At 35.0% G+C, this 27,500-nt stretch overlaps 1 protein-coding gene across 1 annotated transcript in view; it reads right to left on the reverse strand.

Moving 5' to 3' along the window:
* Positions 1-6,592, reverse strand: part of LOC135224268 (uncharacterized) — a 118,233-nt gene extending 111,641 nt beyond the window's left edge. Inside the window, exon 1 of the mRNA XM_064263115.1 lies at positions 6,500-6,592. Coding sequence (XP_064119185.1) covers positions 6,500-6,592 — 93 coding nt within the window. The remainder of the gene's footprint in view (positions 1-6,499) is intronic.
* Between the last annotated feature and the right edge of the window lie 20,908 nt (positions 6,593-27,500).

Genomic DNA, 27,500 nt, shown 5'->3' on the forward strand with positions numbered 1-27,500 from the left:
CTCCTATTACACCTCTGTCACCATTTTGTCTCAATTTTCCTCATAGGTCCCAGCGCTTGGCCTTTGGCTTAATCTCTATATTCCATTCCAACCAATGTTTCAGATTTAGATCAGAATTCCAGTAAAACTGAAATATCTGTTTTTTTTTTCTTTTCTTTTTTCTTTTTAATGTCTTCCTAAGAGTCCATGCCTTTATCCTCTAAAAACATTTATTAAAAATAGTTAATTACCTTAAAAGAAACAGGTTAAAGCTGCCGAATCCCCCCCCCCCACCCCCCCACCTTCCTTTCCACTTAGCTAATTGAGGGAAGCCGGGAACGCCCTCTTATTAATCAAATTAAGCCAAGCACCTCCATCTGCGACCTCGTTGGAGAAATGGAGATTAAAATGGTGAGGCAGGTGGGCGGTATCTTGCTAAGGATCTTAACAAATCTTCACTATTAAAGGAAAAATGGAAAGTCCTCAGTTTTATGGTTTGAGCTGAGATATGCACGTTGTTTTTGTCACTGAAGTTTACTCGGGGAGGAAGCCTGCAAACTATACATTGTTGTTCTTGTTCTTGTTTGGCGGGTAGGAAAGGTCTATAGAGAGCTTATAAAGGTCTGAAAAAGGTGTTTGACGTTGAGTAAAAGATACAGGAATTGTAGGTTAGCATGTTTATGATTTATTTATCAAAATGAAAATTTAAAAAAATAAATAATGTGCATGTTAAACAGTACAGAACAATTATTTCTAATATAATATAGCGTATTTATTCAACTTACTAGTTGCAAATTTGACGCACGCGATGATTAATACCAATGGTCTTGTTTTTGAAGTTGTGAAATATGTTTGTTTACTAAGCTCCTGGGTCCACAAGCACCCAGCGCCATCTGGCACCTCTTCAGCATCAAACAGCACTTGTCGGTGGGATCACCTGTGACTTTCTGGGTCGCTGGCGACACGTGTCCAAGAAATGGGAAGTTCCATCTCAGGGAATTCGAAAGCATGGAAGTTTGGATTTAGGTGTGTCCCCTTTTGGTACGTTTTGCATACTATATCTTGAACAAATGTCAAGGGAAGGAGAAAATTTTTTTTATATAATTTTAAAAGATTAATCTGTTTGTATATATATATATATATATATATATATATATATGTATATATATATATATATATATATATATATATATATATATATATATATATATATATATATATATGTATATATATATATCGAGCTACAATGTCCTTTAATATCTAATTCGCTCTACCTCGGAATTAATATATTTTCATATATGCTTAACCGAAGGGGAATTTTTCTCGATAATAGATTTGCCTGGACCAGGGCGCGAACCTATGGATCCTTTCAAACCCAGGAACGTCAGTGAAGCTTTACCTACTACACCACCGGTGGTGTAGTAGGTAAAGCTTCACTGACGTTCCTGGGTTTGAAAGGATCCATAGGTTCGCGCCCTGGTCCAGGCAAATCTATTTATCGAGAAAAAATTCCCCTTCGGTTAAGCATATATGAAAATATATTAATCCGAAAAGTAGAGCGAATTAGATATTAAAGGACATTGTAGCTCGATATATGTATATGAATCACGGAAATGTGATATGACTTATATACATATATATATATATATATAGTATATATATATATATATATATATATATATACATTTATATATATACACATATATATATATATATATTATATATATATAACATATATATATATATATATATTATATAAATGTTATATAAATATATATATATATATATATATATTATATATATATATATATATATATATATATATATATATATATAAAAGTCTGTATATGAAATACAAATCGTACGAAACGAAGGACGAAGTAGACACCTGTTCTAGACCTTTGGTATTTAACCAACGTGTGTATCAAATTTGCAACCAGCAACTGCATCAAAGCAGGTAAAATGTGACGGAATCCTGAGAGGGGAAAAGGAAGCAAAAGAGAGGTTAGAGGCAGCAAATATAAACGAAAAAAAAAGAGGGAAATAAACAGTAAACATCGAGGGAAGAGTGGAGAAGGGTCCCCATAAAGAGTATCAAGGAGCTTTGACATGGCAGATAGGGCACGAAAGAAAGAATGAGGAGGATAGAGAGGGGTGAGGGGCAGGGGGAGGGGGTAAAGGGGAGATGGAGATGACATGATAGATTAACGAATAAAGAAACGTCTAAATACAAAGAGAACAGAAACGTTAAACAAAGACTTGGATATATTTATTAATGAGGAAGGTTGAATGGATTCCCAAGTGATGTGACGCAGACTATGATTCAATATTAGATATTACTTTTCAAGTTAACAGTAAAATTACGTTGATCAAGAAGGTGGTATTAGTGTGCTTATCACTTACAGGAAGTGCTACTGTGCTCTCTCTCTCTCTCTCTCTCTCATCTCTCTCTCTCTCCCCTAAGCAGGATGTCGACGTTCTAGGAGCTAGAGACACCATTTCAGAGACTCGGATTAATGCGTTTGCAACAGATGTTGTTGTTCTTGCAAGGGTCATTATCTGGTACCGAAGTGCAATGCACCACCCTCAGATGTCGTTTATTCCAGAAAGTGTGGAAAGAACCAGAGGTGTTAACCCCCCACCCTCTCTCTCTCTCTCTCTCTCTCTCTCTCTCTCTCTCTCTCTCTCTCTCAAAAGGACGTATATACATTAGTATTTGTTAATCGATCTTTTAAATGTATTAGATTTTTTTCTTTTTACTTATTATTATTATTATCTTTATTTTCTTTGCATATGTGGCAATTCCAAATTTTATCTTGCGATATTTAGAAACTTCAATCAGTACTTCAGTTCTAAAGCCTTATTCCAAAGGATTTTGAGTATATTTATTTATTTTTATTGTTCATTTTTTTATTTATGTACTTTGCAGACTACGGCGCAAATTCCAAATTTAGACAATTCAAGCAGTAATTCAGTTCCAATTCCCTTTCGCCAAGAATTTTTAGTAATTTCTCGGTATAAGAATCTAGTGCAATACTATCGGGAGTTTGGCTTCGGAGACACGTTATTATAGGGTGTTTATTACACAAAGAACTATCAAGTAGAGGAATATAATTAAATAAACTAACGATAAACACAGAAAAAGATTCAAAGTTGACTGCATGAATTTTCATCTATATCAATAGCTTTTGTTTTGTTTTTTATTACTTCAAAGAGTAAATACTAAAAAAACCAGCCCCATTAATACAACGCCCCAAGTATCATACTTTACCTCGCTCGGAATTTAGTATCTCATCCTATGACCAAAAAGATCACCATTTTCCCTTTCCACAATCGAGTTGAACTTTAATATCCCATCGTACCAACCCACAGAACTTATGCCATACTGTTCCATCACCGGAAAAAACTTCAGATGTCCCTCCAAAGACGAACGTTCATGATCCTCTTCAGGGGACAAAATTGGAACTTTCAGTAATACTATCTATGCAAACTAATTCACAATAAAAAAAAGTTTAATCCTCTACTTGGGATCTTTGGAGATTAGTTGCTCCCATAAGTGGATGACTACATCGCGCGGGGATGAATTCGATAAGAGAGCTCTCTCCTTCAAGGGTAATCTCATTTCCCCACTAAAAGGCACGTTGCCTTTTTCCATAAAATGACGAGATTTGGAGACGCCAGGAAACTTGAAGAGTTGATGAGGAACTGCTTAAAAAGGAGGAGCATCTCCTCACTGATTCCTGTTCTTTCTCAGCTGCGTTCGTCAGCTCATTTTCCTTTTCCGCTTACTTGGGGAGTAAGCCTACAAACTACTTGATTTTTGCGGTGGGGGGGGGGGGGGGGGGGGGGGGGTGGGGGGGGGGGGGGGGGTGTGATGGGAAATGTGTAAACAGGTCTGAAAAAGGTGTTTCGCGTAGAGTTAACGATACAGGAATTTTAGGATAGGACATTTATGATTTATTTGTTAGATTGAAAATTTAATAAATTAACAATGTGCACATTGAACAGTACAGAAAAATTATCTCTAATGAAATATATAGTATCTTTTTCATTTTCGTTGGCGAAATAAAGGGCTATATGTCCACAGATTTTATCACGATTTAATTTATTTGATGTACTGAATTTGAAGGCAATATATCTATCTATTCAGTTATTTCGTGTTTCCACCTATAATGAGAGTATATGAACGCGTTTAATTCGCGTCCTTTTTATTTCATCATTGTTGTTAGTATGAGTAGTCCTAATTATGAGTGTTAATTACGAAGACCACTTCACGTTAAGTTAGTAATATAATGTTTGCAATTTATGCGTCCCGAGTAAGCTGGAGGTCAAATCACGGCTTTTTTTATATATAAATATGTATATTTTGATATACAGATCATTTCTCATGGTGTGAAGAACAAAATCCAAGTGACAAAAAATCAACTTTGATGTGACATTAAGGTATTGAATGGTGTGATCGCTTAAGTAGATGCTATATTAAAGAAATATTGCCTCGATTTGTTCCTGTTGCCTGTTAATGACTGTAAACTGTTTAATATGAAAGAAAAACATTTATTAATCTTTGCCATTCTTTTATCACAGCTATAGATTTAATTCTGTTTTAAAATTAGACTTGGCTCAGTTTTTTTTTAAAGGTATTGTTCGTACTTTTTCCGTTTGGGCACATGTATTCCAATTAATTTTCATTTTATTTGGATTTACATAGTCAATATTATTATATTAAAATAATCTTGCATGTTTTGAGTACGAACATTTTTACAAATTTATAACGAATTTATATACCTAAATTGAACAGTAACATTTTTAGTTCATTTCCATTAAATTTAACCAATACCCTTATCCAAACTTCGTCATTATACTTACAATGATGTCAGCTCCCAACCCTGTCCTCCGCTATAGGTCCAAGTGTCTCCCAGAATCACATCCTGCACATAATGGCTGTTTAATCTCAACTTCTACCATCACTATCTCTCCTGGAGAACGTCTATTAGCTAAAACAAATGTATATACACATCCTTATTTAATCCCATGGAAAGATCTTTTGACATTTAAGGTCGGTCTCCAGAGTAATAGAACACTGACATCAGAAGCTGGATTAGTTTTCATTTCTGTATTATAGGGGACTTGATTTTTGATGAGGAAATTTGCGGGGAACATTAAAATGTCGTTTGTTGAACGTCTTCATATAGTCATCACTGAGCTCTTGTACTGCCAACTTCAAATTTGTGTATGTATGTGTGTGCATGACGATTATGTGTACACAGTCCAGCAACAAAACTGCTCTCTGCTGTGGAACTTTTCAATTTTACTTGTCATTCCAGTAATATAATTTCCAGCTTTCGTTACTTCAGAAACTTCAGCCAACTTTTATATTAAAGCCACAGAGTTAATCTGCCAAGGTTCGTTATTGGAAAATTTCTTGGAAATATTTTAGTTCCATATCGCTATCTCGCTTCGATTACCCGGACTCGTCTAAGATTGCAATCTTCCGATAAACGTAACTTCTCTTTTCTTTCTTCTGTTTTCAAATAACATTGTGACGTTTAAAACAGTTTCGTTATATTGGTCTTTAAGAATTAATAACCGTAGTAACTATCCTCTTGACGTTCTTCAGATCTGAGCTAATTCTCGTATCATAAAAACAAGAATATTTTTTAAATTATGAAAATATCTTACTATATTGAATTTTCCAGAAACGGTCGAAGGATTTTTCTTAGGGAGTAGTAGTTTCAATTTCACAACTTATCAAATTCCAGGCTCTCCTTCATGATAATAGCATTTTACAGAATAAAAATACAACGATATAAGCACATTTTATCCGGGTTGGTCGAATTCTCTCTCTCTCTCTCTCTCTCTCTCTCTCTCTCTCTCTCTCTCTCTCTCTCTCTCTCTCTCATTCTTTACGAGCTTACTACCAAAGCGGCTCAGTTATTTCAGTAGGGTATGGATTTGTCTTCTTTTTCTGACACAGAGCGCATCCTGTGTGATGAGTCGTTGTAAATCATTCCAATTTACAAATAATTCCCAAGGCAAAAAGAATAAAGCCTCTTGCATTCACCGTCAGTCATTCGTATTTACTTCGTCCTTCGATACAAAAGACCGTAGCAGTTTTTGATTGATAACATAAGCAATCCTAGCCATAACATATAGGCGTCTGTGATTATACTACACATGGCTTGAACACAAGAAATTGTATTGATGAACTAGCAAGCACTTTTACATTAAAACTTTTTTTTTTAACCTGGGTTGACATTTCATCATAGTTTTTGTAATGATGGTTGAGAAAATTATCTGCACATGGGCCTGTACTTTAGTATAAGACTATCAAACTTAATAAGATCTGCATCCACCGAGGACTTGATTACTTGTCAACACAGACATTCTTTGTACCCACATATATATAGTATTGCCATCATGTCACAGAGTTAAACCGAGAATTGATGTAATGATTGACCTATACGCCTCATACTTGGGTTTCTCTGTAATCACAACACTCGGTACGAACAAATCATCGTACCTTACAAAATGTTCCATACATAGTTCCATACATCATCTCCAAGACGCGATCCCTTTTATCATCATCAACCCCTAAGGTAGAAGCTCGCACCATTTCCATACAAACCGCAACTTCCGCGGTTGATAAACGGGGACAATTTATGACCCCATATTTGCGTAACGTAGGTCCATATTTCACACTAGTCGGAAATTAAGTCAGATTTGTGGACTTCTTTTTACCGAAAGAGCGGAGGTGCCTACTGTGGTTTGACCTTGCGCGCGCATTTATCATTTCAGCTCTAACACCATTGCGTAGACTTGCTAATCCATTCGTCTTAACATCCATTAAAATTTCATTAAGTTATGCATTATTTGCTATTATTATTATTGTTGTTCTTGTTCTTGTTGTTCAATTAGTTGGGGGAGGGGTGGGGTTAATCATTATTTACTAACTGAACACTATCTGTAAGGGGTGGGAAAAAAAGTAGTGGTATTAATTGATTTTTTAAGAGAAATTGGTCTGTTATATATATATATATATATATATATATATATATATATATATATATATATATATATATATATATACATACACGTATATATGCACAACAGATTTCTATCCAGAAGTTAATTATTGCTTGCTAATTTTTTTACCCTTTACAAATAGTGTTTCAATATTAAATAATTATCATTAATCACTACTGAAACTATACATACTATACTACATACATACATACATACATATATATCTATATATATATATATATATATATATATATATATCCATAGATCATATATATATAGACTGCTTTCTCTCCAAAAATTAATTAATACTTACTAATTTTTTTTACCATTTAGAGATAGTTTTCAATAGCGTTTCAACAGTAATTATTGATCATGTATATACGTATTATATATATATATATATATATATATATAGATTATATATATTATATATATATATATAAGGAAAGCTAAGTGTCATAACAAAGTAGTTGATCAAAAAATCCTCATAGTAGCACGAGTCTTCAAATGGAGAAAAAATCTGCAGTTATGTAAATGTACATATATTTAAATTTAAAAACAGCAAGGATAGCTTTCGGGAATCTGTTCGGTTCCCCTTATCAGTCTGACTGATAGATTGATAAGGGGAACCGAACAGATTCCCGAAAGCTATCCTTAAAGTTTCAAATTTAAATATATGTATATTTTCATAACTGTGGATTGGTTTCTCCAAACTAGTTGATATTACGGATGATATATGAAAAAAACCCTTTAAAGATTTCAAGCCTATTTCAGAGATTTCTGCCTGAAAAGCGACGAAAAATTCCAAGTCGCTTTTATGTTTCCTTTGGCTCTCTTTTCTGGTCGTTTTCACGACCCTTTCATCTGCAGGACGACCATTCATGAGTCTCTTCATTTTGAAGTCGCTTTCCATCATATGCATCTTGTTGAGAGAACGCCTCATTAAGACCTACCTTAAGGGCTATTACAAGGAGCAGCATGGAATTCTCTCTCTCTCTCTCTCTCTCTCTCTCCTCTCTCTCTCTCTCTCTCTCTCTCTCTCTCTCAAACGTAAATGGCAGACGCACGTATTTAACATAATTTTCCTTGTCTTTTGAAATAACAGCTTTCTTATTACATTTTTAATGAAGCTCAGAGCTCTCTCTCTCTCTCTCTCTCTCTCTCTCTCTCAAAGCCGGTGGTCGCATCTCTCTCTCTATTCTCTCTCTCATCTCCTCTCTCTCTCTCTCTCTCAAATCAGCAAGACGCACGTATTTAACAGAATTTTCCTTGTCTTTTGAAATAACAGCTCTCTTATTACATTTTTAATGAAGCTCAGAGCTCTCTCTCTCTCTCTCTCATGTAAGGTTAATAAGGTATTAGTAGTACGTAAATAAAAAGATATTGATAGAAGTAATAATGCTAAAAATATATATAATATATTAATAGAAACTGATGATTCCAAAGACGTACCAGCTTTCATTGACGATACTGACGGCGTATATAACAAAACAACGTAAATATTTTAGTCGAAAAATAAACAAACCATCAGCAAGTGCATCTGTCCCTGAAGTATGAAAAGCAATTGAAGAAGCTGATTCGGAAATGGGAATTTTGATTGACTGCGGAAAAGCATTCATCATTGAGGTTTAGTACTTACAAGTCTGCCATTTCAGCTGATTTGGTGTTCACAGTTTCCCTTATTTGGTTCACTGGAATTCTCTATGTTTGGTTTACAGTTCTTTATCTCATTCAAAAGAAGTTAGAATGAAATGTTGTAGTAGCGGTATGAAAAGAATGATTTTGCGTGTGTACGCTCTCCCTCTCTTAGACAACACTCTAAAAATCTTTTCGACAACAGCCTCTGAAAGCATTGAATAGAAGAACCATCTGGCAACTTTACTGGAATCGTGGTTGTTGCGTTGGTGAGGAAGGAATTTCCAGCCATTTCCATTTTCAGCTGCATTATTCCTTTGGACTTTGACATTGCAGCAATGCGTCGTCAAAATAAAGAAAGATGCTCTCATACTTCCAAAGCTGTTGTGGCATTTGTTACTCTTAATAATTCCATGCAAATTAGATTCGTAAACAGAGGTCAGTGAATAAGTCAGCGTTTGGGGTGTTGCACAAGTCTTACTGAATCAGTTTTCAAGTTTAGGAACATCTAATGATAGGCAGAAATTCAAGCCCTTTCGTCTCTACTTGAATTTCTGCCTATCATTTTCCTGTGGTATTCGCTTATTTAATGAAGTCACTTGCATCTACTGTGATTTTTAAGCACATATGTAAAATTTTTTTACTGTTATTTCAAGCTTCATGGTAGGGTTAGTCCATGATGTCAATATATCAGTGTTCTGAGTGAGCGGACTCGAAATTGAAGGTGTTGTTCCTTTTAACTGGAAGTAGAATTGAAGCAAGGATACATAATTGCTTAATTCCAGCTACGTAGATTTTACTAGTAGAATATAAGGTGTTTTATGTTGAAAAGTAATGATTTTAAAACCGGCATGTATTTCCTTATTTACAGATTCCGGTTATGGAGTAGACGATCTCTTAGAATCTCCTATTAGGGACATCACAGTCGAATGGGTCGCGACAACCAATCTAGTGCTGACTCGAGAGGACTCGTCAACTCTCTTTCACCAAATAAAGACATTACTCTCTCTCTCTCTCTCTCTCTCTCTCTCTCTCTCTCTCTCTCTCTCTCTCTCTCTCTTGGGCGTAATGAGATACTGATAAGACCCTATTCCAGGTAAGAGCCACTTATGCGACTCGTGCCCTTTGAGGAGTGTTACATGTAGTAAAGTATTAATGTATGCTCGTGTATTATTATATATATTATATATATATATATTATATATATATATATATATATATATATATATATATATATCGAGCTACAATGTCCTTTAATATCTAATTCGCTCTACCTCGGAATTAATATATTTTCATATATGCTTAACCGAAGGGGAATTTTTTCTCGCGATAATAGACTTGCCTGGACCAGGGCGCGAACCTATGATCCTTACAAATACAGCTTCACTGACGTTCCTGGTATTTGTAAGGATCATAGGTTCGCGCCCTGGTCCAGGCAAGTCTATTATCCGAGAAAAAATTTTCCCCTTCGGTTAAGCATATTTAAATGAAAATATATTAATTCCGAGGTTAGAGCGAATTAGATATTAAAGGACATTGTAGCTCGATATATGTATATGAATCACGGAAATGTGATATGACTTATATATATATATATATATATATATATATATATATATATATATATATATATATATATATATATATATATTATATATATATAGAGAGAGGGTGAATTTTTCACTGGTATGCAAATATGATACTTCATTTAGTTTCCACCATCACTTCCAACAGTCCTTACGTCGTCATTTAATGAAAATAATTTTTTTAAAGCGAGGAGAAAGTCTCGCTTTATATTTTATAAGCTAAGGCAATGTTCTTTCTTAACTGGGATTCGATAAAGACTGCAGTGTCCAAAAAGATTAGAGCTTGTTGAATCATCTTCCGTGGGACATTTCAGTCAGTCCCTCAATGAGATTATTGGACCGTCAGTATTGAGGAGCGAAGACAGAAACGGTAAATCCAGGTCTTATAAAATAATTGTAATTCTAAAGGAGATGGCTATTTAGAAATCCAAACTTGAGCTTAGAGTTAAAAAAGATAACTGACCGACAGACAGGGGAAAGTTGTTTCGAGGATAATAGAAAAAAAAGCGAAAAGTAGAAAAACTTTCATCTTAATGAAATAGAGACGAGGAATGAAGAGTGAGTATACATATAAATGCAAAGTTCTTAAGTGGGATATATATAAATCCAAAATCCTTCCTAAGTGGAATATATATAAATGCAAAGTTCTTAAATGGGATATATATAAACTATAAATCCAAAGCTATGTATAAATGCAAAATCCTTTCAAGTGGAATATATATAAATGCAAATTTCTTAAATATATATATATATATATATATATATATATATATATATATATATATATATATATATATATATATATATATATATATATATATACTACTAAATGCAAAGCTATTCGTAAGTGGGGATAAACTTCTGATTAGTGTTTTAACCGTTTCATCTAAGGTGAAACTTACTCGTCAAGGTGTTTGCCGAGTCGTTACTGCCGAAATTAGCGACCAAAACTCTTGGGAGAGAACTCTTGGACAGTTATCACTCTTCGAAACCAGCTCGTTGCAGGGCAATAAAGTTTTAACGAAGACCTTAGTTCTTGATTAGTTTGAACTCTCTCTCTCTCTCTCTCTCTCTCTCTCTCTCTCTCTCTCTCATTTAATCTCTTTCTTCATTTTCCTTCTTTTTTGTTCTCCAGAATCTTACTTTGCAACCAATTTAAGCTATAGAAGATTCACATCAACTGTTCAATTGATGTCCAGGCCAGTCCCTTACGACGCTCCTGATTGGCTGTTGACAAGCCAATGACAGGGCTGGAAACTCTCAGTCTCTCTAGAGAGTTCACACACTTTTAACAGACGTATCCTTCACGAAAGGTGGAACATAGATCCTACCCATGTGAACACTCTCGAGAGACTGAGAGTTTCCAGCCCTGTGATTGGCTTATCAACAGCCAATCAGGAGCGTCGTAAGGGACTGACCTAGACATCAAATGCACGGTTGATGTGAATCTCCTATAGTTCTTGTCGTCTTTCTTTAGCCTATTTCGTCCCATTTCGTTTGGCTAAAGAAAACAATTGGAGAAATTAAGTTTAATTACTCTTTGTCAAAACGAGATAAATCAGATGTCTTTTAATTTCCTGCATAAGATGCTGCCCAGTAAACTGGAATGAATATTGCCTGGTTAAGGTACTGCCCGAGGCACGAGTTCACTATGAAACGATATGACCTTATATTAGCAAGATATTGAAATAGGGAAAACTGCCAGATATGTAACCTCGTCCACCTACGCATTATATTTTACGATTCCAGAAAATAGAAGTGCCCATCATGTCAAGAAATTTCCTTGGCCAGCCCACTAAAAAATGGAATTGTGAATTTGCAAGCTTATGTATATAAACTACATTGCCATTAGATTACGATTTCATAATAGTTTTTATAAGAATTGAGGAACCGAATCAATTGTTTATCACTTTCACATAACTATACATCTATTGATTTCTCATCCGTTTGAGTTTCAGGCACATGGCTTATTTGGCCCTTGTTCTGTTACAGTATACAGCTGGTGTTGAAGATAAGTATTAATTGTACGGTAGTTTGTCAATCAGCAGAAATTATAACATTATAGGACACTGGACATATATATATCATACATACATACATGCATACATACATACATACATACATAAACACACACAGATAGATATATATATATATATATATATATATATATATATATATATATATATATATATATATATATGTGTGTGTGTGTGTGTGTGTGTGTGTGTGTATATATATATATATATATTATATATATATATATATATATATATATATATATATATATATATATATATATATTACTATATATATATATATATATATATATATATATATATATATATATATATATAGATATATACAAACATATAGATAAGATATACATATAAATAACGTATACACACATACTTATTTAAGCATATCATGCGTTATTCATTTACATACACATTTACGTCTAGATATTCTTTTACTTCCTGTGGATAACCTTTTAATTCCACGCTCGAATTATATTATACTCGTGCTTGTATCATTATGGAAATATTAATATGCGAAAACTTTCCTCGTTTCTGGGTAAAGCCAAGTTTTCCCTTATTTATTCATCCCTTAAATGTCGACTTACATCTCCAGGAATAATGTGTCAAAAGAGAGAAGAACTTGTGACTATTAAGGAAAGTTAATGGTAGAAGTTTCATCGGTAGTGTTTACACTCACGGATGTAAAGAATGTATGTATGTATGTATGTATGTATGTATGTATGTATGTATTTATGAATGTATGTATATATGTACGTATGTATATATATATATATATATATATATAATATATCTCATATATATATATATATATATATTGCTAGAGTGTTTATTTCTGCATCTAAAGTCAAAATTGCATCTCTCAACAAGCACAGAGCTTTGGAGAATGTCTGGACCGCTTATATATATATATATATATATCTGATTATATATATATATATGATATATATATATATATATTATATATATACTATATATATATAAGATATATCTTCTATGTATATGTATATAATATATATATATATATATAGATATATACTATATATATATATTTTATAGACATATTCCTCAGCATCCTTCTTTTCTCCTACATGAAGGGCTTCCCATCACTGCTGTTGTAAACCACACTCCAAGCTTATCATGGCCTCATAACGAGTCCCTTCCAATAAAATTAAGGTAGTTTTCCTTTTCAGAACTTAAGACCTTGGCATTACTAAATTATCAAACGTATGATAGGTTTTATGGTATCACAATCAACCACATTGTGCGCACACGTCTATTCCTCGACTAGATAAAGTCTTACGGTTTCATTTCTGATACGACGGCACAGAAACGCAGGCTTTTGGAAGATTTAATACTCTGTGGAATACGTACGCATTCAAATCCACTGGATAACAAACTCAAATGGACCAGGGAATAGGAGAGGATCCACCGATGAAGCCGGACCAGAGTAGTGGAAGAATACAAGATAAGAATACGTAATGTTGCAATTACAATCTCGGCCACAAATTTCATAGATGATCTGACGCTGCTTTCATGGTTCATTAATGATATATATATATATATATATATATATATATATATATATATTAATATATAATATTATATATATTATATAATATATATAACATATATATACATATATTATATATATATATATATAATATATATAATATTAATATATATATATATCTATATATATATATATATATATATATATATTATATATATAATATTATATATATATATATATATGACTGGTAAAAATGTTCTGTAATAACAGAATTCCATCTAATAAAAGGAGCCATAAAAACACCAAAATGTAGAGAGAAAAGTACTATATTTCAGAGACTGCTGTCTCTCTCTTCAGGTATATGAATGAGAAAAGTTTACAGAAAAGGTGGTATTATATACCAAGAGATCCGTCCACAAGTAAGCCAATTTAGGTCACCCCCGCTGATAATCTTCCTTTAATCTTCTTAAGCGTTGGTTGAATGAAAACTTCGTCGACGACATCTGAAATCCACGCACCTTTTGAGATGTTCATTACCTGCTCTCTTTTATTAAGGCCGATTCCATCATTTGACTCTTGTACCGGCAGTTGCTGCTATAAATTACACGTGACAAATTCCAGTTTATTCTATGGTTGATGATTCATGGGTTATATGGTTGAAATAGCCGAGTTCTGTTGTCCATACCTAACTGACCGTTTGTGTTGTATTAGTCTCTGGGAAGTGATTTACCTGTAAATCCGATGTATATATATATAATTATATATATATATATATATATATATATATATATATCATATATATATATATATATATATATATATATATATATATATTAATTCTTCTTGATATTCTGGAATGACAGATACGCCCACTCGCATTTATCATTACCATCAAAGTGCGCAATCTTATCAGTGAGTGTGTGTGTGTGTGTGTGTGGTTTGTAGAGAGATAGAGAGAGTAAAGGAATTGTATAATAAATGAAGGTACGAAACTCCTTTGAGTTACTTTCAACAAATTTTCCCAGCAAAGTGTTGAATATCACATAAGGCGGTAGGCACCTTCATCCTTTATTCTATTCTCACAAATACCATTTAAATTCACGAATTCCTCACCATTTTCGGGATAATCTTATCAATCTGTGGTAGACTGAATGCAAGTGGGAAATAGATAAAAATTCGTTAGCCTTTGTGCTTGGATTTGATCCTGCTCAATGTAGTCATTGGATTGAAGCTGGCCTAACCCACTGCATTTTTGGGTGAAAAGCTTCTTGATTTATATATATATATATATATATATATATCTATATATATATATATATCTATATATAGATATATATATATATAAGGGGATATAATCAACAATGATGTAAAATCCTTATGTGGCCATATAAAATATATATTTCTTGTGCAGTATATGTAGTTGCATGTAGTTATATTTTATATAACCACATGAGGATTTTACATCATTGTGGATTCTATTCTCATTTACTTAGAGGTACGGCATCGTACCTAGCTTTTGCATATATTATATAAATATGTATGTGTGTGTGCATATACCTATTTTTATACCACATCAGCTGTCAGTAAATCTTTCTGATGTAATTTAATATAATTCCTAATGTGATCTGCGAGATGACGGACGCGAAACGTTTTCCTCTCTTAATCTCATCCCCAATTTTTGCTCGATCAGAGAAGTGAAGGCAACGTCTCTGGCACGTGTCACTTCTCCAGAAGGGAGGTGATTTCATTTAACGTCAGAGAAATGGATTCCTGTGACAGTCTTCGTTAATTTCTCCGGAGTCGTTTCAAAGGATTATTTTCTGTTTTAATATCGCTGCGAAAATTCACTATAAATCTCTCATAATTCGGTATCGGGAAGAGGAGGTTTCTGTCAGCATGGCTTATGTTATATTAATAAGGTAGGAATCGTTATCGTTTACTGTAATTCCATTAGACGAAGATTCATCTGCGGTAGATATTTTTTGTAAGCATGGCGCTGATGTATGTAGATTCGGAAGTGGTAAAACGAAAAGGAAACGAGTTTAAAATGTGCAGAACAAGTTTGCTGTGCAACGTATAATGCTGTCTAAAACCATCAGTTATGACCGTCAGCTCCTCAGTTCCTCAGCAAAACGAGGAGAAATTATTGCGGAATTTTGGTAAACTACACTTTAACATAGCAAGACAGAGGAGCATAATTTTTTTCATTTATTTTCTAAGTGTTATTCACCCTGCGCACTTTGATGCAAATACATCATTAAACTGTTCGCCGAATTCACTAAAATACCAAAAACTGATTCAGAACTTAGTCACTGGGAAATCCCAGTCTACGTGGGGTTTTAGAATCGTTCGTCCCTTTCGTGATTAATGGATTTATATTTCCTTTGTTTACAAAATAAACAACTGCAGACGCGCAGTAGTGTGTACGCGACTTCATTTGCATCGCTTTGCCTTTGTTAAAATGTGAAAACGACAGCTTGAAACGGTAAAGAGTTCAAATTTCGATGTTTATCACGTCTTTGTTTGCATCTTAGGTACTTTGTTGACGCCGCCTTAATCAACGTAAGAAAATTATTTAATGAGAAATGACTGTGATTGTTTCATAGACTTCATTTATTACTGCAGCAAAACCTTGTTTCATAGACTTTATGTTATTACTACAAAACTATATAGTTTGAGTAAGGTCACTCATATTTTTCTGCTATAAGCTCACAAAAATATACATTTAACGCGAATTTTTTCTCCTGGGTAAATATACGTTGTGATATTCCACAATAAATATGATGTAATATGGTCTCTCAAAATACAGGCCGTGAAAATATAGAGCCAGGAAATACATTCTCTTATTGTAGTACAGGAAATCAGACCGCATTTCTGGATGGAGATTCATTTTCCTATCGAAATCTTTCCTTATGTACTTACGAATCTAAATGCAGATGTATTCAGATGGACTGAATTATACGTTGATTTTACTGTAGATGAATAGATTAAACGTTATGTAATAATTCTCTCTCTCTCTCTCTCTCTCTCTCTCTCTCTCTCTCTCTCTGCCCCGTAGGTAGGTAGCGCTAGCTGCAGTAATGTTAGTTTCTATGAAACAGATAAAAAGTTAGCCTCCCCCCCCTCCCCACCCCATACAAAAAAAATCCAACAAAATTAGGAGCCTAGAAATCTGGCTTTGTGTACTAGATGTTAGAAAGCGTAGCATCATCTCAATCGGAATCAAATGCAATATTACTTGTTATGTACAAGGACCTTGGTTTGTTTTTGTTCCATAAATACTTCTGACTCTGTCAAGATTTCCGGGGAATATTTTGGGCACTTCCATGGTAATGGCATCACATTACTCTGGAAGAACATTCTCATGCTCACTCGACCTCACCCTGCTTTCCTATTTTCTTTTCCAGTTCCAGACTACTGAATGGGAAACCCTGAGAGAGAGACCTTCCAGGGAATGCTGGAAAGCTAAATTGATACGGAATATTTCTTCGCCTGGTTAGGCATCGCAAGACCTGAGGTATGTGAGAGTGGAAGGAATTGCACGTGATTTTTCCGTACATTTCCTTTTGTCGGGTTTTCTTGCCCTCGTTCGGTTATTGGCGTTTCAATCTGTTACGACGCTGGCTGGTTCTGGAGGAGTGAAAAGTTTCCAGGAATTTTTATATGAATGATTATTATTGGATGTTGGCATTGGTATTCCAGAAAACGGTAATAGAATCACAGTTAATCTCTCTCTCTCTCTCTCTCTCTCTCTCACTCTCTCTCTCTCTGAGTATAAATTTGTACGTGCGTATGTGTGTGCACGTGCTGTACTTTTATGTATGCATGTAAATTTCATCGCTAACTTAAAACGTGGCATTTCAGTCTATCGAATATTAATCCAACAATACTCTTAATATCAAAATGTACATCTTGAATTAATTCCAAACAAGAGTAACAATCTGACTAGGATTCGACCCCATGCCCTGTAGAATGTATAGATGGAGGAGGTGACCGTGGGTGTAAATCCAGAGAAATGAGCAGAAATTAGTTTTACTGTTCAATTCAATATATAGAAAAGTATACACATTATTGCTTTATAAAAATAATGTACTGGAAAGAGGCAATGATAAACATCGAAGCAATCACCTATCCCGTCCTAATAACAATTTGAGCTTTATCAAACGTAGTTTCTGTATACATCTAAATGTCATAATCGTTCTTGCTATACATAAACAGTATGAATTCTTACACCGTTTATATGCCATTTGATTCTAAAATACTTTTCGTAATTTCTTTCCAGGATAGCAAGTAACCAGTTTAGATTGGATGTGACAGGATTCAGGGTTCCCCCCCCCCCACCTCAAATTGCGTCATTAAAAGAATTTAATCTTTCCTGGACATTCGCATCAAAGTATTTTAATGTGGACGAAGTTGCTCTCATTTCCTGATAGCTTTTCATTCGTGTTCGTCATTACCCATTTTCATTACTGATTCATTTCCAAAGCTTAGAGGCTTCAAATAAACTAAGATGGAGATTGGTGGGAGAAATGTCTTTAAGAAAAGTAAGTGGAAAAGAAAGAGAGAGAGAGAGAGAGAGAGAGAGAGAGAGAGAGAGAGAGAGAGAGCTAACTGAAGCTGCAAGTATCCCAGTCAGGAAATTTGTTGGAACTTGGTTTTTGATGAAATTTAATTTCTTCTTGCGGTTTTATATATATATATATATATATAGATATAATATATATTATATATATATATATATATATATATATATATATATATATATATTATATATATATATATATATATATATATATATATATATTATATATATTATATATATATATATATATATATATATATATATATATATATATATATATATAATATATATATACATATATATATATATATATATATATATATATATATATATATATATATATATATATATATATATATATATATATATATATATATATATATATATATATATATAGATATAATCATATATATATATATATATATATATCTACTATATATATATATATATATATATATATATATATATATATATATATATAGATATATATATATATATATATATATATATATATATATATATATTATATATATATATATATATCTATAAAGATATATAAATATATATATATACACACATATATATATATGATATATAATATATATATATATATATATATATATATATATATAATATATGTTCCTAACCCGCCGCCCCTTCACTAAATTACACAGTGGAAACTCTTACCTGTTGTCAGTAGTGCCCTCTGTCTGCAATCATGTCATTAGGCTATTAAGATCTCATAAGTACAAAAATATACTATTTATTACCCAAAGCAGTCGCTCTCCCTTGCTATTCCGTCCTACATTTCGTTACAGCACAAGTGAAAAGGAGAAAGGAACTCTCTCCTTCGCTTTCAACACGGGATACATTATTCTCGTCGCCTTCCACCAGGGGAATCCCCGCGCGAGTGGAATAGGCCCTTGTCATGTACTCTAAGAAGAAAGAACACGTGAGTTGAACAAATACCTTTCCTCCGTGAATTGTCAACATTAGAGCAGCGCAGCGCCTCTCGTTTTTCAGATGTTAGTAGAGGTTCTCGGGAGCTGGCCGCGTTTCCAGCCTCGTCGGTCTCGCTATCATAGCGTTTTTTCCTTTCACCTTTTCGTCTCTTTATTTCCCAGTTGCATGAATTGCTCCCATGCTATTCGTTCCTCTTCCTGCCGTCATGTTTAGAAGTGTTTTGTGGGCATTTTTATGGGCACATTTCTTCCTCTATTCTCTATTTGTTAGCCCGTGTCATATGGTTAAACCACGTATCCTCAAAAACGTTTGCATTTCTCGAGGTTTACATTTTCAGTACCCAGTTTTTCACGTAACCTTCTTGAGGACCTGAAAGTATTCCACTTTATGTGAATATTCATCCGCTTCTCCGACGTCCTCCTCACGAGAATATTTCGATGTTTGTGAATTACTTAGGGAGAGAAGTGTTACATGAACATAGGTGAAATATCGTTTCGAAGATTCTGAAGTTTCTCAGGTTCTGTTCATCATGTGTTGAAGTCTCTTTATTGATTAACAAGCAAAATTACGTTTATAATCTCAAACAGCTCGCAAAGGATACGAATTATTTAAGTGATAATTCATTTCCGCCTTTCGGCATTGCTGAATTTAATAAAACAAAAACCTTTCGGGCGTAAAAAAAATGATTCAGTGATAAAACATACGTAAAAATTAATTCAGTAATTGCGCGTATAGTTTACATCAAAGAAATGAGATAAGCTGGGCTCAGTAGATCAGCGGACTAAAACAACAAAAGCCCTCTTAATCGGATGAATGAATATTAAGTTAACAACGAAAGAAAAAATGGAGAGAGAAGGAGAAGTCTTGAATATTCAGGTCGGAACATTGTTAAAAGCATAATCCGTTTTTGTTCGTGCCTGTATTATATGTTGTGTAATCGGATGTAGCGTTTTCATTTATGCAAATTTATGTAATGCATTTGTGCATTTGCAGAGAAGTAATTTTATTCGGTAACATACATTTTTTTTCTTTTACAGTTATACTTACGCCTGTTGTCCTGCATTACTTAGATATTACGAGCGCTGTCATTCCGTTATTTTCATTTATAGTTTGTGTAATTCAGGTGAATATTAAAAAAAAATTACTATCTAGACCACACATGATCCAAATCCATTATTATTATTATTATTATTATTATTATTATTTTTTTTTTTTTTTTTTTTTTTTTTTTTGTTTTTTTTTTTTTTTTTTTTTTTTTTTTTTTTTTTTTTTTTTTTTTTTTTTTTTTGCTCTATCACAGTCCTCCAATTCGACTGGGTGGTATTTATAGTGTTGGGGTTCCGGTTGCATCCTGCCTCCTTAGGAGTCCATCACTTTTCTTACTATGGTGCCGTTTCTAGGATCACACTTCTTCGCATGAGTCCTGGAGCTTACTTCAGCCTCTAGTTTTTCTAGATTCCTTTTCAGGGATCTTGGGATCGTGCCTAGTGCTCCTATGATTATGGGTACGATTTCCACTGGCATATCCCATATCCTTCTTATTTCTATTTTCAGATCTTGATACTTATCCATTTTTTCCCTCTCTTTCTCTTCAACTCTGGTGTCCCATGGTATTGCGACATCAATGAGTGATACTTTCTTCTTGACCTTGTCAATCAACGTCACGTCTGGTCTGTTTGCACGTATCACCCTATCCGTTTCTGATACCATAGTCCAGAGTATCTTTGCCTGATCGTTTTCTATCACTCCTTCAGGTTGTGCTCGTACCACTTGTTACTGCAAGGTAGCTGATGTTTCTTGCACAGGCTCCGTGGGGGAGGGGCTTTTGCCACTGAATCATGCCTCTTTTTGTACCGGTTCTGTGCAAGTGCCGGGCATTCACTTGCTATGTGGTTTATGGTTTCATTTTTCGTATTGCACTTCCTACATATGGGAGAGATGTTATTTCCGTCTATCGTACTTTGAACATATCTGGTTCTTAGGGCCTGATCTTGTGCCGCTGTTTATCATTCCTTCAGTTTCCTTCTTTAGCTCTCCCCTCTGTAGCCATTGCCAATTGTCATCGCTGGCTAGTTCTTTAGTCTGTCTCATGTATTGTCCGTGCATTGGTTTGTTGTGCCAGTCCTCTGTTCTTTCTGTCTTTCTCCTGTCTCTGTATATTTCTGGGTCTTCGTCTACTTTTATTAGTCCTTCTTCCCATGCACTCTTTAGCACTCGTCTACACTGGTTTTCAGATATTGCCCCAGTGCTCTGTTTTCGATGTTGACGCAGTCCTCTATACTTAGTAGTCCTCTCCCTCCTTCCTTTCGTGTTATGATAGTCTGTCCGTATTTGTTCTTGGGTGTAGTGCTTGTGTATTGTCATTTGTTTCCTGGTTTTCTGATCTATGCTGCGGATTCTGCCTTCGTCCATTCCACTATTACTGCGCTGTATCTGATTACTGGCACTGCCCATGTGTTTATGGCTTTTATCATATTTCCGGCGTTGAGTTTTGACTTGAGTATCGCCTTGAGTCTCTGCATATATTCTTTCCTGATCGTGTCCTTCATCTCTTGGTGTTTTATATCTCCTCCTTCCATTATTCCCAGGTATTTGTATCCTGTCTCATCTATTGTGTTTGATTTTGTGCTCCCATCTGGTAGCTTTATCCCTTCAGTTCTCGTTACTTTGCCTTTTTGTATGTTGACTAAGGCGCATTTTTCTATTCCAAACTCCATCCTGATGTCCCCAGATACAATTCTTACAGTCTGGATTAGGGTATCTATTTCCTTGATGCTCTTACCATACAGCTTGATGTCGTCCATGAACATCAGATGGTTGATTTTGTTGCCTCTTTTCTTGAGTTGGTACCCGCATCCATTCTTCTGTAGTACTTTTGTCATGGGAATCATGGCTACTACGAAGAGTAGTGGGGACAGTGAGTCTCCCTGAAGATCCCTCTCCTGATATTAACCTCTGCTAGTCTTATTCCAGAGCTTGTAAGTATTGTATTCCAGTTGCGCATTGTATTTTTGAGGAAGCTGATGGTATTTTTCCTCTGCCCCATATATTTTCAGGCATTCTATTAGCCATGTGTGTATCATGTCGAAGGCTTTCTTATAGTCTATCCATGCCATGCTTAGGTTGGTTTTTCCTTCTCCTACTGTTATTCATTACCATTTTGTCTATCAGGAGCTGGTCTTTTGTGCCCCTACATTTCCTTCTGCAGCCTTTCTGTTGGTGGGGATGTGTTGTCTCCTCTAGGTAGTTGTATAGCCTTTCACTGATGATACCTGTTAGTAACTTCCACATTATTGGTAGGCAGGTGATAGGCCTGTAGTTACTGGCTATATTTCCCTTACTCTTGTCTTTTTGTACTAAGGATGTTCTTCCTGTGGTCATCCATTTGGGTGCTTGGTGATTTGAGATACAATGCTGGAGTTGTTTCTGCTATTCGTGGGTGTAGGGCCTTGAAGTTTTTGAGCCAGTATCCATGGACTTCATCGGGACCTGGGGCTTTCCAGTTTGGCATTTTCTTTAGTTGGTGTCTGACTGTGTCTGTCGTGATCTCTGTGAATCTTTGTTTTATTCTCCCTGTTTCTTCTTCCTTGACTTCCTGGAGCCATGTTGCATGTTTGTTGTGTGATACTGGATTGCTCCATATGTTTTCCCAGAGTCTCTTACTTGGTTCGGCTTCAGGAATTTCTGGGTGGTTGTCTTCCCCTCTTAGTTGGCTATATAGTCTTTTCTGGTTGGTTCCGAATAGTTTGTTTCTGTTGGTATCCCTTATTCCTGTTCATGTACCGTTGGATCTTGTGTGCTTTGGCCTTAAGCCTCTGTTTTACATCTCTATTGTGTTGTTTAGTCCCCCTCTCTTGTACTTTGTATTTCTCGTTGAGTTCCTCCCTTGTTTTTCTTCGTCTTAGCCTTTTTTTCTGCCATTTTTCTTTTTCAGTTTACTTCAAGTCAGATCTCATCACCATGATTTGCTTTTCCAGGCGCCCTTTCCAAGGAGGTTGCTGTTTTGGTTTCTGTTGGGTTGGTTGTGCTGGTGGTTTGGTTGTTGTTTTCGAATCCCCATCAGTTCTGCTACTAATCTTGCTCCTGCATATGTCAAGTTATTTGTTTCTGTGATACTGGTGGTTGTGTATTAGGGCCCATTATTTTTCATTGACCTCACTTGTTTTCTCCCTTAATTTTCTTGGTGTTGTAGGCTTTCATGGAGGGGATCTTTGTTCTCTCTGTATCTGGCTCCATCCATTGTCTGATCTTTTCTACCCATTCCGTCCTCTCTGTTACTTCGTCGGTGTTTCTTCGTGTCGTTGTTTGATACCTCATCCTCCCTGTCGTCTTCTGTGGCATCGTCTCTCAGTTCGTCTTCGTGTAATTCGTTGTCGTGTGACATTTCCCTTTCCAGTTCTTCTCTTTCTGTTGGGGTGAGCCAGTTCTTTTCTTTATGTTCCTTACTTGGTCTGCCAGCCTCTGCTCTGTTTGGGGGTGTAGTCCTCTCATTCCAGATGTTGACCAATCTTCTTCTATATCCTCTCTCCGTCGGGTTGCTTCTGATGTAGCATCTCCTATTTCCTTATTTTCTTCTCTTGTCCATTTCTTCCTTTTTGCCTCTGTAGCTCCAATCTCAGGCTGTTGATTACTGTCGTTGTGATGATCAGTTTCTGGATGACGACCTCCAAGTACCTGACCGTCTTCCCCTACAATTGGGTTGAATACCTTGTTGCCGGACGAGGCTCCTCTGTTGCCAGAGGTTCCATTTACGTCGTTGTCGTTTATTCCTTCATTTCTTTCCATCATTGCTAGATTTTGCTATTTAACCCATAGCTGGACCCTACCCCATCAGGATAGGTACTCATTTACAGCTGAGTAGACTGAGGAAATTATGGTAAAGATCCTTTCCCAAGGAAATCAACGCCGAGGAGAGCGGTCACCCTCCATCCACGAATGACCGCCCCAAATGTTGCTTTAACTTGACCTTTAGTCTACTATTGACCGAGCCTAACCCACTCCTCCACGGCGCCACATTATTATTATTATTATTATTATTATTATTATTATTATTATTATTATTATTATTATTATTATTATTATTATTATTCAAAGAAAATCATAATCACATGAGTTAATAAAATAAAATGGAAAAGTAAATCCACAATAATATGTCTGTTTGATTTTGCTATTTAAAATACAAATGCAGAAAGCTTTCGATGACCTTTGTTTTTTTGACTAGTTAACAAATATCTTGTTTGAAGTTGGGTATTGGCTCTTCACGTTTATCCCTTCATTCTCCAACGGCAAACCAGCTGATCGCCTAGATCTACGAAGTGGCGATTCGTCTCTTGAATCATTTGGTCTGCTGTCCATAGCAGCGTGGGCGCCTGCAAGAGAGAGGGACTTTGGAGGACGGAGTGGGAAATAGGTAATTCATAAGAGAAAACAAAATTCATTATTTACAAAAATAGCAAGACGGAAGAGCTATTATGCACAATGTAACTTTCAACAATTCTTCTTGCCCTTCACTAATTCGTGTAAGAGAGTTTAAGAGACATAATTCACTTTTATCTCATAATAATAATTCCTTTTCAATTTCAACAGGGACCAAATCTCTCTCTAAAAGTTCATTATATTTTAATGTTTTATCGAGTCTGTCTCATTCAGAACTTTAAACATATACCGTGTCCTTGGCCCTTTTTCCATCCATGAGAAGCAAGTAAATGATTTCGTCTTCTTCTTCTTCTTCTTCTTCTGAAATTAAGGGTCATTTTAAACCATGGACGTTTTTCCCCTCTGCGAGGGCTTCCTCTAATGGACGGGAAAAAAGCCCTGGGAAATGGAGAAGTAGGAGAAGGGTCGTTAACTTCAGGAAACAAAAGATCCAACTTGAAAACACGCGAGAGAGAGAGAGAGAGAGAGAGAGAGAGAGAGAGAGAGAGACGGGAAGATAGATGGACAAGGAACCATGGGTACAAGAGAAACGAGATATGTTATTTTAGGAATACGACGATCTTGTCTAATTCAAACATGTTGATGGGCCAAAGATCGTCCTTGATGCAAGTGACCCTTTTCAGTTTATTCTAACTCTTGATCGGGCTCTGTAAGCAAGTAAATTAACAAAAGAAGGATTTATTATGCTGGAAATAAGAAAGGATAAGCAAAGTCTTCTAATATGGAAAAAAATTTCTATAATTCTTCTATCAGGTAATGTTGGATGATTGGAAGGTCGTAAATAGTTAATGCCATTTCAAAAACATAATTACCTGTTATGAACATGCATCGATAACCTGAAAGGGAAAAGAACACTTCGTTCATTTTACTGCACCTCCATTCATATTCTCTCTCTCTTCCTCTCCTAACAATTAATTTATGATGCAACTGTTTGGGGTTTGGGGTTTTCCTCTAGTTACACCTTTCAAACCTACTTATAATCTCGATTTCGTTTCCAGAGCTGAATGACCTCAAAGGTCCCAGCCCTTGGCCTTTGGTATGCATTCTATACTCCACTCCAGACCTGTCCAACACTTGGATATTCATATACACCGAAAATACACAGAAATTAAGAGTATTTCATTTCCCCGTGACAGTTCAACCACCCGAAACTGCCCTAGGCAGCGCAGTTTGGTCCACTGAAATTCAAAGGCTCACTTTTTTCAAGGTTATCCAAAGAGTCCCTACATTCAAATTGGACGATGCTCTTTTGTGCCGCAATGGTTAACCCTCATTTATTATGCATGTTATCATTTGCATTTAGATTTGTTTGGAAGAACTGAATAACGTTACTTTATCGAGGGAATAATGCTGGATCAGCGCTGAACGCCATCAGATCCTCAGTGGGTGTTTACACCATTGAGCTGTAACATATATAATATATATAGTATACATATATATATATATATATATATATATATATATATATATATATATATATATATATATATGTATATATGTATGTATGTCTGTGTGTGTGTGTGTATGTGTGTGTGTGTGTATACACACAATCCTTATTTGGTTTCGAGGTGATGGTAGAAGATTACACTGAAATTCAATCGTGCCTTCTGTGAAAGAATATAGAAGATCCAGCGGTTAAAAGAAAAATACCTAAGTTGTAAAGTACGTACCTTCATCCTCCTCCTGCTCTCTCTCTCTCTCTCTCAAAAGACCATCGGCAGGGAGACATGCAGCGTTTTCTTCCTTCCTGTATACTACGAGCTGTAAAAGTCCCTTAACTCTCCACTTGGTACCTAAGGAGACGTGACCAGGAAGTGAAAATCTGTTCAAGAGCGAAGTTCTTATGATCACATTTGTTGTCTTAGGCTTTGGTCCTAGAAAGTTTCGTGTAGAAGTGAGTAAAAATAAAATATATCTCATCAATCTAAACACATCGTGGCCAGTACAGTTTCTTCCTTAACGAAAGTTTATTATAGTTAAAACGTGCATTAGTTGCCAGTTATGATGTCCAAACGTGAATTTGGAAATAGGAAATTTCAGTCGGTTATGATTTAGAGGAAAGTGAGATGCCAAAATGCTAAGAAAGATTAGGTCTAATGGTTTTGGATATTCATTCTTCTCAGAGAGAAATCTGTTTCCTTCAGGGTGTAGAGTTTTAAACAAACGCATATTTATCACACTATTATAAACATTGACAAATGTTTTAAAAGGCCATAATGAAAACAAGTACAATGCATTAACTAATTATTCACAAGATAAACATTGATGATAATAATAATTGAAATAAAAAGCGACTTCAATAATAATCATTGTCATTCTAATTGACAGGTCACATCCCTACAATTTTGAACAATTTCCACTTCCGTGGTATATAACTGTCAAAAATGGGTTTTGAAGGATTCATTTGATGGAATGTTGCAACCCGAAAAGTGAAAGTAATTAGGCACTGGATATCCTTGACGTCTGTGAATCTTTCATTTTCAATAACTTGAACTCTTCATTCAGAATGTCTGTCAATGGCAACCTGATAAAATAACCAAAAGGCGAGAAACATATTCCACAAGAAATCGCTGGCTAAAGTAAAAGAACTTTGTTTCCAAGACAGAGTAAAAAATTAGTGGAGAAATTAATCAGATGGCATCTGTTTATAGGTCATTGTTTCGCTCTCATGACGAAAACAGCGAAGGTCACTGACAAAGCCTCCCATGTGAAAAGCCCTTCTCACTAAAGGGGATTTCGGCCGATGGTTC

Source organism: Macrobrachium nipponense, chromosome 10, assembly GCF_015104395.2.
Source record: "Macrobrachium nipponense isolate FS-2020 chromosome 10, ASM1510439v2, whole genome shotgun sequence".
In the NCBI taxonomy this organism is placed as follows: domain Eukaryota; kingdom Metazoa; phylum Arthropoda; class Malacostraca; order Decapoda; family Palaemonidae; genus Macrobrachium; species Macrobrachium nipponense.